The 16,252-nt window shown below is 41.6% G+C and overlaps 1 protein-coding gene across 1 annotated transcript; it reads left to right on the top strand.

The window, feature by feature from the left end:
* The first annotated feature begins 400 nt into the window (after positions 1-400).
* On the top strand, positions 401-15,994 carry LOC130012119 (uncharacterized). Its single transcript, XM_056099316.1, has 6 exons — positions 401-405; positions 11,730-12,058; positions 13,326-13,412; positions 13,751-13,807; positions 15,193-15,275; positions 15,989-15,994. The coding sequence occupies exons 1-6, from the start codon at positions 401-403 to the stop codon at positions 15,992-15,994; spliced, it is 567 nt and encodes a 188-aa protein (XP_055955291.1).
* The last annotated feature ends 258 nt before the right edge of the window (positions 15,995-16,252 follow it).

Here is a 16,252-nt window from a genome sequence, read left to right as displayed (position 1 = left end):
AAATTTTTATTGGGCTTGTTGTCAGACTCGCCATTAAAGAAAAGTAATCTACGTTTATTGGGGTAAATATAAGGATTGAAACATTCTAATGGCTTCGTTTTGGTCCAAGCAGGATGCTAATGTTACATTCTTAAAAAGAAAAGCAGGACGTATCGTAAACTGCAAACTGTACTCAAAGTAGTCACAGTGGTTCAGTGATGCGTTTGCGCGTAGGGATCTTTGGCAGTGGGAGGAAACCAGAGGACCCGGAGAAAACCTACTGGGTTGGACAGGCGATGCTATTCCTGACAGACACGATACAACGTCCACGCGCTAACCATTCGGCCATCCAACCCCTCTGGGGTGGACGAAAAAAAGATGTCCGTTCTATACGTTGGCTAGAACCATTGACAACTGGAATATGAAGTAAGTACAGACCGTAGCACCGTGTAACAAATGGTCCACTGGATGGCGTATGCTCGGTTGGAGCATAAAAGTAGGCCGTTAAACCCCATTCCATTTCAATTAACGTAAAGTAAAAGGCCGTTAACTTACCATGATGAAGTATTATGTTGTCTAGCGCCATCCACTTGGGCTTTACATGTTATCATATGCTCCTGATTAGGCCCTAACTGACCTGTTACCCAAAACTATGTCATTTTCAATAAGTATTAGTATTTCTAATCGCTGATCACAACTTGCTAAATCATAATTACTACACTGACCGAACAATTGTTTTCTGAAATGCCTCCTAATACACACCGAAAGTGTAACAATTTTATTGTGGGTAGGGTTGCAAACACAATTTACTCAAATATTACAGCCGACCTCCAAATTCGATCTTTGATGTAATGCCGATGAAGTTAAATTTGTCCTATGCGCGTAAAACCTATGGAAATGAATTTGTCCAAGGAAGCGTTGTTTCCACCCTCTTCAACTTGTCATTATTTATTTAAAAGGTATGTATGTTGCATGTATGATTTGTGTTTTATTTTCCAGTTAGAATTTCTGGTGTATGGTGTAGCTAAACTGCATTGGTTCTAGGTGTTGGTTGGGTAAGTTAATCTAACCGTGGTTTCCATTTTTCAGGACAGGGGGCCCTAGAAAATGGGGTTGATATTGAGAATAATTATCAATTTCCAAGTGATACCCCTTTGTCAGCAATAAGAAACTGACAAGGAGCGTATAGTCGTTCCTATCGAAAGAAATACAGAGGTCCCGTGTTCAATTTGGCGTATAGATAAAAGTGCCCTAGACCGATGGAATTCAGTTGCTGTCTGGGCTAAATGCTTGACTTTATTTGTCTGTTTGGAGCAGATAAGTAGCAGGTTAAACCCCATTTAATTCCTTAATACATGCAAATTTATAAATATCGGATATTCCCGGGTGTTTTTAATTTAAAATAGGATTTAATATTGCTTTGAGTTAAGAAACTCTTAATATTTTATTCCTTGATAGTTTCTCTGAATCAGGATGCTTCCTAGATCGTCCAAGAAAATTTCTTTTGGATTGTGCAGATCAATTTCCTCTTGTCGGGGTAGCAGGAAAAGTGCCTTATAGCACGGAAACGTGCCTAGATCTAATTGGACGAATAATCGAGGTCTCGTGCATACTATTTGAAGCACATATAAAATCCCAACAGTTGAAAATTGTAATAAGAGTAGGTCCTAGCACTGTTATGAGGGCAGAATTTTCGTCATAGGTACAACATAATGGATGTCTCTTCTCGTTAGCCATGATACCGTGCTGAAAAGTAGGATGTTAATTCTCATTTCTAGGCTTATCCAAGTCTATTCTCAGACATGTAGTAACTTTCCTTATAACGGCATTGAGTGGATTTTAAATCATGTCATTCCATTTTCCCAAGGCCTCACATATTTTCCCAGTTCTCCGCCTATCCCTTGTATAATGTGGGTATATCTTGCATGGCAACCGCTTGTCTAAAATGGAAAAACCAATTATCTTATAATTGGTTTGCATTTGAGCACATATCTGTGTAATAATTGTAACTAAATCTGCCGAGCAGGTATGGATGCTTTCATATGAGGTAAATGTTGCCCAGACAGTGCCACTTAGACCTACACTTATTTCTAATTCCAACTACCAAGGGTTATTTTTATCGCATGTACACATGGCCTCAATTTGTCACACTTTCCGAGCAACTAGATGCTGTTTCTTGCCAAACCCTCCGCACTGCATTGGAAAACCATGCCAAAACATAGGGAGCGAACCTAAGACCTTACTCACTGGGTCACCGTGGCTTCCAAGAGATTAATGGACGGCAAGAAATTTATTTAGTAATTAATCATTTTTCCATTGCATTTGAGTGGACCAAAGAGAGCAGGGATGCATACAATGAAATCAATGTTTTACACATTTCTCAAGAATGAAAAACCATGAACACTCATTGCTAAATGATATCCCTAAAATAAAAAACAAAATAAATTCTGATGTTCAGAGAATCAAAAGGCATAAAATGAAAGCAGCCTCAAAATAAAACTATAGTTTTGTTATCGTGTATTTTTGTTCGACTGTGGTGTCGATTAACCAAAATTTCAATCAATGAAAATGAAATGGAGTTGAGTATCCTACTGTTCTGCTTTGACTGGGCTATTAAAGACGAGCTTACGCCAAGGGGTCTATGCACCGGATCTGATTTTTAATCCCATCCGAACCAGTAGAAAACTGTCCTTGCCAGACACTCCGTCCTGCACCACTAGCTTTAATTAACTCTGTTCACATGTCCTGATCAAATATTCCATTTTCTCGTGAGTCACATATGCAGTTGCATTTGTAAGTAAAAATGTCTAGTATTGTACAACAGGCATTTGGGAGCATTTACACCAGTAGGAAAATATTGTATATGCTTTACACTTGCATAGATGATTTTATGTAAATTTCATCAGATATTGATCATGTGAATATGCGGGAAGTCAACAATAAATTTTCTTTCAGAAATTGAATGGGTTGTAGTTGGAAAATTAAACAACTGTGGTGTAAGGGCAGACAACCCATTTTTCCTCTTAAGGGGGGATGAATAGCACTCAACATTTACAAACTTGCCATTCTTAAAAACAACCTCATAAGGCCAATTGAAAGGCTTTCCTGCATTAAAAAAATATCTGCACAGAAGGGATAGACGATGAACATTTAAGTAATTAAATAAGTCCTCTTACGGTAGATTGATAAGCTTCAAGTTTTGATTTGCTCATTAGTCTCTTCTTCTTAAAACGATTTCCTCAAGTGGGATCAGATGTGGGTATGTGTTTCTGTATACAGAGCCACAATGGCGGGGATTTGGTGGCCGTACTATCGCAAATCGCAACGAAAGTATGATTTTGGTAGCATAAAATGGACTGCATAGTGATTTTATAACATCGTATGCACTTGAGAGAAGAAGGAAGCCACCTTTCAAAGTGGATCTCTAGTATCTATTTGAGGACATTTTGTAATTTTGTGCACATGATGCACAAATTGGCCTAAAAGAATCTCATAAGAGCTGTCTTTTTTTCAGCAGATGTGGCCACATTTGCAGCCAATCCATTGGTAACATCAAGTGAGTCTGTTGATGACAAGCCGGCAGTTGCAGAAATACCTGTATCTCCTGAGTCGCATTCCTTAAGCTCAGCCGCTGGACCATCAGAACAGTCAAACACCACACCGCCTGATGACATTTCTACTCGCCATGTAGCCCCAAGAGCTAGCAGTATGCAAACTGCACCAGACGGTTCATGTGAGTCAGTGATGGATACTTCTGATGATGAAGCACTGGACCAATCATCTACTGAGGAGCACATTCCAGGTAAAGACAATTACTTAGGTCCCCCGGTATGGTCCCCGCTCCCTAACATGGGTAATTTGACAATATTTGTCAGGAAATGGGTTGTGACCTAGCAAACACTAACTCACCATTCTCTTCTACGACAGTATAGTGCAGAGTCAGTTGTTCAGTAGCGCGTCTAGAAACGTGATTCTTAGTCAATATTCCCTCAATTTAGGTGGAGTGTTGTTGCAATGATAGACAAACTTCATGATTTTTGTCCAGATGAAAATTGGAAAAAGCCCGCCTGAAAAAGTATAAAGTTTAACCCACCGGCAACCGACCCGATTCCGCCTGTTTTGCGTACTTCCCTTGGCCCTTGCCCGCCTTACCTCCGGGGCCCCTGCCACCCCTGTCCACTCCCTCCACTGTGACGTAACATTGTGATTTGATTTGATAGGCCTACGCGATAACGTCTGATATTGCCAGCATACATTTCCGACAAACAGCTGATACAACTGGCCTGGATCCAATCCAATGTATCATAAGAAACCTATGAATAGAACATGGGTTGTGACCTGGCAAACACTAACTCACCAGGCTCTTCTCCAGCAGTATAGTGCAGAGTGGATTTTTCAGTGGCGCGTCTGTGCAACATAGTTTCTGTATACAGAGCCACAATGGCGGGGATTTGGTGGCCGTACTATTGGAAATCGCGACGAAAGTATGATTTTGGTTGCATAAAATGGACTACATAGTGATTAATTAACATCGTATGCACTTGAGAGAAGAAGGAAGGCATCACTCAAAGTGGATCTCTAGGATCTATTTGAGGACATTTTGTAATTTTGTGCACATAATGCACAAATTGGCCTAAAGGAATCTTATAAGAGCTGTCTTTTCTTCAGCAGATGTGGCCACATTTGCAGCCAATCCATTGGTAACATCAAGTGAGTCTGTTGATGACAAGCCGGCAGTTACAGAAATACCTGTATCTCCTGAGTCGCATTCCTTAAGCTCAGCCGCTGGACCATCAGAACAGTCAAACACCACACCGCCTGATGACATTTCTACTCGCCATGTAGCCCCAAGAGCTGGCAGTACGCAAACTGCACCAGACGGTTCATGTGAGTCAGTGATGGATACTTCCGATGATGAAGCACTGGACCATTCATCTACTGAGGAGCACATTCCAGGTAAAGACAATTACTTAGGTCCCCCGGGTATGGTCCCCGCTCCCAAACATGGGTAATTTGACAATAATTGTCAGGAAATGGGTTGTGACCTAGCAAACACTAACTCACCATTCTCTTCTACGGCAGTATAGTGCAGAGTCAGTTGTTCAGTAGCGCGTCTGTGCAACAAAGTGTCTATATACAGAGCCACGATGGCGGGGGATTCGGTGGCCGTACTATCGCAAATCCTGAGAAAGTATGATTTTGGTTGCAGAAAATGGACAACAAAGTGATTAGTTAAGAGCCAATTTTTGAGAAGTTCAGACAGTGAGGATTGTTGACCCCCCAGTTTTGGCTGAGGCTTCTTTTGTGAGAAGGGTATGGTACCCTAACTTAAAATCCCAAAGCGTTTCGTGATTGACCTCTCCTAACCAAAACTACAGCACCCCCTATTTTGGGTCCCTTTGGCCAAAAAGACAAAATTGCAAGTTTACACCCCTCTAAACAAAATCTTTGAGGGTGTCCCAGTGAAATAACACCATAAACCTCTCAGGGCCCTTCCATATGAACAATATCTCCAATAAAATTACTGGGATACCCTCAAAGATTGGAAATATTGGTAGGCCTTACTATGGCAGATTATAGCCCGGACCATTTTGAGCGCCCCCCATTGGAAATCTTTGAGGGTGTCCCAGTGAAATAACTCCACTATTCTATTCTACCCCCACTGTAGTCTCAATATCAGGAAACAATTCACTGGGACACCCTCAAAGATTTTGTTTAGATGGGTGTAAACTTGCAATTTTGTCTTTTTGGCCAAAGGGGCCCAAAATAGGGGGTGCTGTAGTTTTGGTTTGGAGAGGTCAATCGCGAAACGCTTTGGGATTTGAAGTTGGGGTACCATACCCTTCTCACAAAAGAAGCCTCAGCCAAAACTGAGGGGGTCAACAATCCAATGTGTCTGATATTGTCTGAACTTCTCAAAAATTGGCTCTTAACCCTTTCGAGACTAATTTATCCGGCGCTAACCCACCCTGGTGGCCTGATTTATCCAAGCAAATTCAGAATTACCTGCTAAAAACTGCTCAGAACCATCGAAAACTGCAGCTAAATAAGTGATATCGCATATGAATCGAAAGGGTATTCCCCCTAGAATGACGTCATTGCGCTGGCTTTGACTCTAAACGATCCTGGTGTTCAGGGGAGTCCGGCGGGAAATTTGAATCGGGTAGGCCTAACTCGACGATCGTCGAGTTCCGGCCACCAGGGAAGTTACGCGAACGATCGTTGAGTTTAGTCTCGAAAGGGTTAACATTGTATGCACTTGAGTGAAGAAGGAAGCCACCACTCAAAGTCGATCTCTAGTATCTATTTGAGGACATTTAGTAATTTTGTGTACATGATGCACACATTGGCCTAAAGGTATACCATTGGCAGGTTAGTTTACATTTCGTGGGGTCCCCAATCATTTTACATTCTTACAAGGGAGTAACCCTGTTGACAACATTTTCTATGGTTTAGTAAGCCATTGCATATGAGCTGTCTTGGCTAAACTCGAACTGTATTTTTTTTCTTCAGCAGAGGTGGCTGCCTGTGGTGCCAGTCCTCCGGTTACATCAAGTGAGTCTGTTGATGATAAGCCAGCAGTTGCAGAAATACCTGTATCTCCTGAGTCGCCTTCCTCAAGCTCAGCCGCTGGATCAGAACAGTCAAACACCATACCACCTGATGACATTTCTACTCACCATGTAGCCCCAAGAGCTGGCAGTTCGAAAACTGCACCAGGCAGTTCATGTGTTTCAAGGATGGATATATCCGGTGATGAAGCACTGGACCATTCATCTGATGAGGACTACATTCCAGGTAAAGACAATTATTTACTATGGTCACCACTCCCCAATGTGGGTAATTTGACAGTAATGGTCAGGAAATTGTAAATGCGATAAAAAGGAGTTTTTGGCCCTGGCGATCATGGTTCACATTCTGCAACTGCAGACATAAGGGTCACACTGTGCGTGAGCTATTGCTGATACGATTCCTATGTATCGTATGTGTATTACGATACATCTGTCCGCACTCAACAGTGCATGAGTGCGGATTGGCCACTGGCACTGCAGTAACTCACGCAGTGTGTGACCGTTATGATCTGAATCTCTTCAAAATAGCAGCATTTTGCTATGTGGCAGCAGTTTTCTTCCACGATTTCAGAGGCCTACCCATGAATTGCTTTTTGATTCTTACCATTTGCAAGATCATGATGTTTTACCCCCATCCAAAGATTCAGTGTGACGAGCCTCAGGCCATGGCGCCTTCAGCGTATTTAATTAAGTGCTTCCTTTACCATCACGCAGCATCATCCGTCGTGAAACACTTAGTGGCAAAGTAGGTCAGTGGGGCCGGCGCCACTCCCTGGATCATTTGTTCGACCACTTTCTTAAGTTTACTAGGCCAAGGTCATCTGGTTGCACTGCTATTCTATTCGACAATCATGAACATTTGTTCCATGTTGTCATGATTACTACTAGGTGAGCACATGGTCCATGGACTATTTCACTTTCTTATTGTATCACCCAGGCAAAATGAACATTTCGAATTGGTACATGATCTCTAATTCCTGTTCTGATTTCTTTTCAGATGAGGAGATGGTTTCTGATTCAGAATCTGAATCACTCAGATGAGTCTCTACCAGATAGTACTTCAGAGAAGGAGGATGCCAACTTAGCAACCAGAAGTAAAATCAACAAAAAAAAATCATCAAAAGAGTGTAAGTTGAAAACCGTAATTTTTGGCAATTTCATAGTCACAGGTTAAGGTGATACAGGAGGAAAAAATCCAATGTTATGCGAATTTTTAAAGATAAATAGCCATTTTTTGTTATACATCCTAGGAACAAACAATACATTTTTGGAAAGTTTAGAACCTTAGTAATAGTATCCAAAAATTTGATCAGTTTTGCAAAAGGGGAAAGTATGAAGACATAACTACAGTGATTTTCCTGATCAAGGCACATTTTTGTGCATGTTTTGTGGTCATGAGTATAGGATGGTCCCTTTCAAAAATGGGCATGGTCTGATAACCAATAAGGCAGCCACATTGTATCTCCTCCCTGTTCCAATGGTATATAAATAAGTAGGGGCGGATCACATAATGACGAAAACGTTTTTCCTTCTCTACCACATAATAGTTCATTGCAAAATGATCCCAGATCATCAAAGAACAATCACATCCAGTTTTGTTCAAATCTGTCAGTAGCATATCCAATCAAGTAAAAAGCGCCCATTTCCAAGCGCATCCAAATCATGCTCTCATGCCCATTCGCCTCAGGTTTTGTGTCGTCATTGTTGATGTAACATCATCAGTCTCTGGAGTCACATCCAGCATTGACATGTCCAAGGGCCATTATTTTCGTTTGCTAAGATACCCTCTCACTTCTGTCTCATTGGCTTTTAGCTCTCAACAGAGTGAGCAAAGTCTTTATAGGACCATTATTGGACTTTAAGGATGGTGAAACAAAGGAAGTTCATCACTAAGATTTTCACCCTACGTAATCTAAGTGCAGAATATCCTGGAATAGTGGAAACATAATGGTTCAGAATTCTGCATGGGGTATTGACCATATTTTCCTGTGGTGCAGAAGTGCAGAATCCAGGTAGCCTATTCACCTTTTGGTGGGACATTTCTTTAAAGGGCTTAAAGATTTATTGATTTAGAAATGGTCCTCAGAACTGTTTTAAAAACATCGTTTTGAACAGGGATTGATGCCAGGCTTTTACTTACAGCTGCCAGTGAAAAGAAGTCCCCGGACAGTACCTCTGATTCGATCCTGGTGATGGAGTGCGACAACTCTGATAGCCGAAAGTATGACAAGTTGCACTACTGCCCATTTTGTTTGAAAGGCTTCAAGCTCAAGTTGACTCGTCACATGCTCTCAGTCCATAAGGAGGAGTCGGAAGTACAAAGATGTGAGATGATAAAAGATCAATCAGAACGGAATGCTCAGTTCGCATATCTCAGGAATCTTGGGAATTACCTTCACAACACTGATGTGATTCGCAATGGAAAAGGGACACTTGTTGTTGCTTATAGACCGCAAATCTCAACACCATACACTGACTATGTTCCATGTGAATATTGCCTGGCATTCTATGTCAAATCTGACTTGTGGAAGCATGTCCGAAGGTGTAATATGGCAACCAAAAAAGAGCCTCGCAAACATTCCCGTGTTGTTGAATCAGCCAGAATGCTGCTGCCGTCAGCACCAGGAGTTTCTGAGGGTGTGAAGGAAATTCTCTGTTCTTTGTCCCATGATGAAGTGTCAAGGGTGGTGAAAAGTGACCAGTTGATCCTTAAATTAGCAAACAAACTATACAAGAAACAAGGTCATGATAGGGACCAGTTTTCAGCAATGCGAAATACTCTTCGGGAAGTTGCGAGGCTGTTGATTAATTTGCGTATAGAAAGTGATCAACCCTCCGCTACACTTTCCAATTTCATTTGTACAACGAAGTTCGACCTGATTGTTATCTCTGCTTTGAATGTATCGGGGTTTAATCCAACTGACCATTCCATGAGGACACCATCGCTTGCATTGAAGATCGGACATTCTCTTAAAAAGTGTGCCAAGTTGATGAAAAGAGACGCTTTAAGTGCTGGTGACAAAACAGAAACCGAGAGGTGTCAAAACTTCATTGAAATGTATGAGGAAAACTGGACAGATGATGTATCCACTCATGCCTTGCGCCAACTTGGAGAATTGAAACGCAATAAGGTCAAGCTAATTCCACTAACTAGTGACTGTGCTCTGTTGACCAAGCATCTGAAAGATGTTGCCACAAAAGCACTTGCGAAACTCGAGGCTCTTGAAGATGTGAAGAACTCAAGTAAAAAGCGCCCATTTCCAAGCGCATCCAAATCATGCTCTCATGCCCATTCGCCTCAGGTTTTGTGTCGTCATTGTTGATGTAACATCATCAGTCTCTGGAGTCACATCCAGCATTGACATGTCCAAGGGCCATTATTTTCGTTTGCTAAGATACCCTCTCACTTCTGTCTCATTGGCTTTTAGCTCTCAACAGAGTGAGCAAAGTCTTTATAGGACCATTATTGGACTTTAAGGATGGTGAAACAAAGGAAGTTCATCACTAAGATTTTCACCCTACGTAATCTAAGTGCAGAATATCCTGGAATAGTGGAAACATAATGGTTCAGAATTCTGCATGGGGTATTGACCATATTTTTCCTGTGGTGCAGAAGTGCAGAATCCAGGTAGCCTATTCACCTTTTGGTGGGACATTTCTTTAAAGGGCTTAAAGATTTATTGATTTAGAAATGGTCCTCAGAACTGTTTTAAAAACATCGTTTTGAACAGGGATTGATGCCAGGCTTTTACTTACAGCTGCCAGTGAAAAGAAGTCCCCGGACAGTACCTCTGATTCGATCCTGGTGATGGAGTGCGACAACTCTGATAGCCGAAAGTATGACAAGTTGCACTACTGCCCATTTTGTTTGAAAGGCTTCAAGCTCAAGTTGACTCGTCACATGCTCTCAGTCCATAAGGAGGAGTCGGAAGTACAAAGATGTGAGATGATAAAAGATCAATCAGAACGGAATGCTCAGTTCGCATATCTCAGGAATCTTGGGAATTACCTTCACAACACTGATGTGATTCGCAATGGAAAAGGGACACTTGTTGTTGCTTATAGACCGCAAATCTCAACACCATACACTGACTATGTTCCATGTGAATATTGCCTGGCATTCTATGTCAAATCTGACTTGTGGAAGCATGTCCGAAGGTGTAATATGGCAACCAAAAAAGAGCCTCGCAAACATTCCCGTGTTGTTGAATCAGCCAGAATGCTGCTGCCGTCAGCACCAGGAGTTTCTGAGGGTGTGAAGGAAATTCTCTGTTCTTTGTCCCATGATGAAGTGTCAAGGGTGGTGAAAAGTGACCAGTTGATCCTTAAATTAGCAAACAAACTATACAAGAAACAAGGTCATGATAGGGACCAGTTTTCAGCAATGCGAAATACTCTTCGGGAAGTTGCGAGGCTGTTGATTAATTTGCGTATAGAAAGTGATCAACCCTCCGCTACACTTTCCAATTTCATTTGTACAACGAAGTTCGACCTGATTGTTATCTCTGCTTTGAATGTATCGGGGTTTAATCCAACTGACCATTCCATGAGGACACCATCGCTTGCATTGAAGATCGGACATTCTCTTAAAAAGTGTGCCAAGTTGATGAAAAGAGACGCTTTAAGTGCTGGTGACAAAACAGAAACCGAGAGGTGTCAAAACTTCATTGAAATGTATGAGGAAAACTGGACAGATGATGTATCCACTCATGCCTTGCGCCAACTTGGAGAATTGAAACGCAATAAGGTCAAGCTAATTCCACTAACTAGTGACTGTGCTCTGTTGACCAAGCATCTGAAAGATGTTGCCACAAAAGCACTTGCGAAACTCGAGGCTCTTGAAGATGTGAAGAACTCGTGGCGTGAGCTCATTGAGGCAACTCTCACACAGGTGATTCTATTCAACAGAAGAAGACAAGGCGAAGTTTCTAAGATGAAACTAGAAGACTTCAAGCAACTACATCAAACAGGACAAGAAGACATTACTGGGTCATTGTCACCTCTGGAACAAAAACTATCGAAGATTCTGAGGAGAGTTGAAATAGTAGGCAAGCGCGGAAGGACTGTGCCAGTTCTTCTCACTGCACATATGACAAAGTGCATTGAGAAATCGATTGAGACCCGTACACTTGCAGGTGTCAGTCCATCAAATCGGTTCATATTTGCTTGTTCCAACAGAAGCTCAGAAGGGCATATTAGAGGTAGTGACACGCTACGAGATTTTAGCACTTCCTGTGGGGCAAAATACCCTGACTTGCTGAAATCAACGAAGTTGCGAAAGCAAATCGCAACACTGTCACAGATTCTCAATCTTAAGGAAAATGAACTGGATATTCTTGCGAACTTCTTGGGTCATGACATTCGCGTGCACAGAGAATTTTATCGCCTTCCAGATGAAACTCTACAGACAGCCCGAGTGTCAAAACTTCTCATTGCAATGGAAAGCGGAAACTTCAGTACTCACCAGGGGAAAAGTTTGGAAGAAATCGTTGTAAATCCGGAAGAGGGTAAGTCTAATACTCTTTTAAGCTTTTGTGTCAACTGGGGACACTCTTGTACAAATCGTCGCCGTACTATGAAAACCACGTATTATACATTTTGCCCATTTTCGCTTCATGGTTTCAAAAAGAACAGAATTTCATTCTGCAAATGCTTAGAGGTCCCTCATTGTTGTCTAGCTATTAGAACGCCCCCAAATAAGCTTTATGTAAACATCGTATCTGATTTCCTCCAAAATCTGTTCAAAGTTGTGAAAACCTCGTATCTGAAATTTTTATTCAGAGGCTTTTCTGGAGAAAGTGCATCAATTCGTGGCTGTGTTTGAAAGGTATGGAAGGACCCCTGGGGACAAGGTTTTATTCTGGGTATTAGCAATTCCAAATACTCTACCGGCCTAAGGAAGAAATGCAAAATTCTTTAAAACGAAAACCTCATAAATGATTTTTTAACACTTTGTGAAGATACGAGGTTTTCATTTAGGCCTCTACTGAAAAACTTCAGATACGAGGTTTTCATAGTACAGCGACGAAATGTTAGAGAAGGGGGCCACCAGCATAGAGGGGTGTCAACTGGGGACACTCTTGTACAAATGCTAGAGAAGGGGGCCACCAGCATGGAGGGGTAATCCAATTGGAAAATAAAACCCTGTCAGTGTCAATGGTTCCGTTTTGTACGTAATTGTATGGAGTGTCCCCATATAGATAGTGCACCAAAAGAGTCACCATTGGCCAGGATTAAATGGACACTCCTGTACCATCCAGCCAACTGAGGACATAATGTACACTGGTCTGCAAAGATATTAGGACAGAGCAAAAGAATTCCAAGCCATTTCTTTAGCTATGGATGTTGACTACCTATGCTCAAAAAGTCATTCAGCTGCGACCTCGCGTATTGTCTACAGACCCCATTGTTCACTAGTGTCCAAAATCGTCCGCAAACAAGGCTATTCCATTTTCCTACAGCTTGTGAAAATGAAATTCCGGGTTGAAAACCATGCGTTTCTATTAAAAGTAGGCCCATGCTCCCCCTAAATACCAATAATGAAAGAATAAAGAAAAAAGGACACATGCAGAGGAGCACTTTATCCAAAATGTTGACTGCTGGTGATTAATGTATAACATCATAGGTATTATTCACAATCAAAAATCTTACCTTTAACCATTTTGGACACCGGTGAACAATGGGGTCTCTGGGCAATATGCGAAGGTGTGTGATCCAATAAACCATATTAGAGGTTAGTTAGTAGATTCTGATTTCAATTTTAAATCTTTTCAGAAGTTGAACTTGATGCAGAGCAAAGTGAAGGTGAAGATGTCAGTGACAGTGAAGGAGAAGGAGAAGTAGAAGCTGCAAATGGAGGAGGTGAGCAGCACTGATTTTAATCCTTCCTTTCAAAGAGATTTTGTTAAGTTAAAGGGGCTGTTTACCAATCGAAAATTGACTACTTTGGGTATTTTGGGTATTATTGAGGTAGCACCCTGTTGAATGTACCCATAATACAAGATGGTAGAGATTTGGCTCATTCATCTTTTAAAACCCACTTGTGAGTGTTTGGAGTATTTGATAAAGCCACTCCCCACAGCTGTAATGCCGGTTGCGCCCACTCTGTATTAATGCCTGTTATGGGTGCCAGAGTAAGAGGGCTCCATAGGGCCTGATATTGTCAGGATTTCCGTTAATACAAATTGTTCATCTTTCAGAGTTGGTCAAAAAGCGTGGCAAATGTCGACAGAAAAGAAATCACTTACAACCATCAGGTAATTTGATTTTTTAAAGGTTTTTGGCTCACCTGTGGTGACCCGTTACCATCACACATCGTCCGTCGTCGTCGTCGTCCGTCCTTGTTAGACATGCATGGCACGTTTTGTAACCGCTGAAGCTATTGAACTCTTACTTGGTACACATGTACCCCTGGGTGACCGCTACTCAGAGAATAAATCGCGGCCTTCTGTGATTCACCGTTTGGCCACCAGGGGGCCAAAGGTTAAAAATGAAAATATGCGTTTTCTCCCTTATTACTGGTCCGAAAAATTTGAACTTAGCTAGGGCGGGGGGGGATGAATGAATTGTGGAAGTGGCTGATCTCACCCCACAATCATTTATATGCAAAGAAAACTCCCTTTAGTTGAATGGGCCTACCGTAGGAAAAGTGACATACAAAAAAGTATTCAAAATCAGGCGCGGATACAGAGGGGGTGGACCCGGCATGCGCCCCCTCTATTTTGAAGAAAATTTTGATTTGTCATGCAGATTCTTTTTAAGATTTTCACCTAAAAACGGCCACCTGACCCCCCCCCCCCCCCGTTTTTGGCTTTGCGCCCCTCTTTCTTGAGGAGGTGGATCCGCCCCTGAAAATCTTGTCACATTGTGGCGCTATGCAGGAAAACTACCGTAGGAAAAGTGACATACAAAAAAGTATTCAAAATCAGGCGCGGATACAGAGGGGGTGGACCCGGCATGCGCCCCCTCTATTTTGAAGAAAATTTTGATTTGTCATGCAGATTCTTTTTAAGATTTTCACCTAAAAACGGCCACCTGACCCCCCCCCCCCCGTTTTTGGCTTTGCGCCCCTCTTTCTTGAGGAGGTGGATCCGCCCCTGAAAATCTTGTCACATTGTGGCGCTATGCAGGAAAACTTTTCACTGTTTTGCCAAAGGGTGCAATTGGAAAGCAATATTTTTATCTACTTTAGCTAGGATCACAATCCTTCTAATAAAGCTTTATAACATTCCCTGTTGGATTTTCTGTTGGCTATTCTGTTCATGGCCACAGAGTTCAAACTTCAGAATTTTAGAGCCTGCTGTTTCCTCATTGATAGATCAAAAACGCTGCCATTTTTCATGATTATGAAATGCTTCTTACTCAGACTATCCACCAAAATACTCAAAAGTATTTTTGCCTTGTTCGCATGGTCACTGATGTGAGTCCATTGTCCCTGGACCATTTCATTCAATACCACATTTTCAAAGAATATGCATCAAGAGAAAAGGAAGCATAAATTAAGTCCTGGAAAAATGACATTTTGTGACCATCTTTTCTCTATAAATGTATACATTTCCAGGTCAGAAGAATGATCCATGGACAGACCAGCAGAGGGTAGCTGCCAGCCAGTTCTTCAAACTGGATGTCATCCGTGGCAAGATGCCAGGAAAAAGGCAAATTGAGATTGCCCAGAAAAAGGAGCCATGTTTAAGGACAAGAAGTTGGCGAAATATCAAGGATTTTGTACGGTATCAGATTACTTCCAAAAAGAAGGCTGCATTGTTTTAGCGTAGATGGAATTTTATTTGGCGTTAGAGAAACTGTCTGACCTTACATTTGTTGTAGGATACTTCACACATGTAAACTGTTCCAACAAACTTCCTTTGTTTTCCCTGACAAATTACTTTTGGTGGCAAAACTTCACATCAACCTGCTCTTCAGGCCTCTAGGCAAGGTAATATGTCACCCGCAATGGCAAAACCATACTTAAGTCGCTCTGAACTTGGCAGGGTGAGACGGACTGGTTGTTCGTTTCCCTGTTGTCGTCCTTTTGTGAAACCTGACTACACTAAATCTGGCTCAGATTTCACATATGATGAGAAACGTTAGGCAGCCATCCTTCATAAAAAAGCCTTCATAGCTCAGAGAGTAAGACCGTCAGATTGTAACCAGAACTTCCCCAGTTCAAGTCCCATTAGAACCTTTTGAATTTCAGAATCTCTTCCAGAATTCCCACCAATGATCTGCATTGCCCTGTGGCTTGGTTGTTTTTGGAATCAATTGCATCGAGCCTTTGGGTTCCGTCCCTCTTTCTGGTAGTCTTCCATAGGGTGTTTTAGGCATTTGCATTGCTATTTCTTATTTTTGACGTATAGAGTGCTCTGGTTTTGTGTATAGGGCCTACTAATACAGTTCTGTGTTACTAATACCTCTTTTTTATGCATATATTGCATCAGTTGTGATGTCCTGCACTGCGGTGTAAATTGTATGCTTGTTACATTGTTAGTATGTTACTGTAATTATGTGTTTGAATACTAATAAGTATTCCCATATTTTTTAAATTTTGTTTGGATAACGAAAAGGTCCCAGTAGGATCCGTTTCTCATGTGTACTCTTGTGTGATGAAAGTTTAGTTGAGGTGTGACTTCAGTTAGAAAACAAAATACAGAAGTGATGAAATCACTGGTGATTATTTACATTATGTTTTACATGTATATGGT

Source organism: Patella vulgata, chromosome 3 (assembly GCF_932274485.2).
Source record: "Patella vulgata chromosome 3, xgPatVulg1.2, whole genome shotgun sequence".
NCBI classification, from domain to species: domain Eukaryota; kingdom Metazoa; phylum Mollusca; class Gastropoda; family Patellidae; genus Patella; species Patella vulgata.
The sequence above is the reverse complement of the archived record's forward strand: the minus strand, read 5'-3'. Positions and strand labels throughout refer to the sequence as shown.

Bases quoted from the DNA above. Each gene is read 5' to 3' on its own strand.
- LOC130012119 (XM_056099316.1), top strand. The intron at 12,059-13,325 runs GTAAGTCTAATA...AAATCTTTTCAG, and splicing joins CGTTGTAAATCCGGAAGAGG to AAGTTGAACTTGATGCAGAG. The intron at 13,808-15,192 runs GTAATTTGATTT...TCCGTGGCAAGA, and splicing joins AAATCACTTACAACCATCAG to TGCCAGGAAAAAGGCAAATT.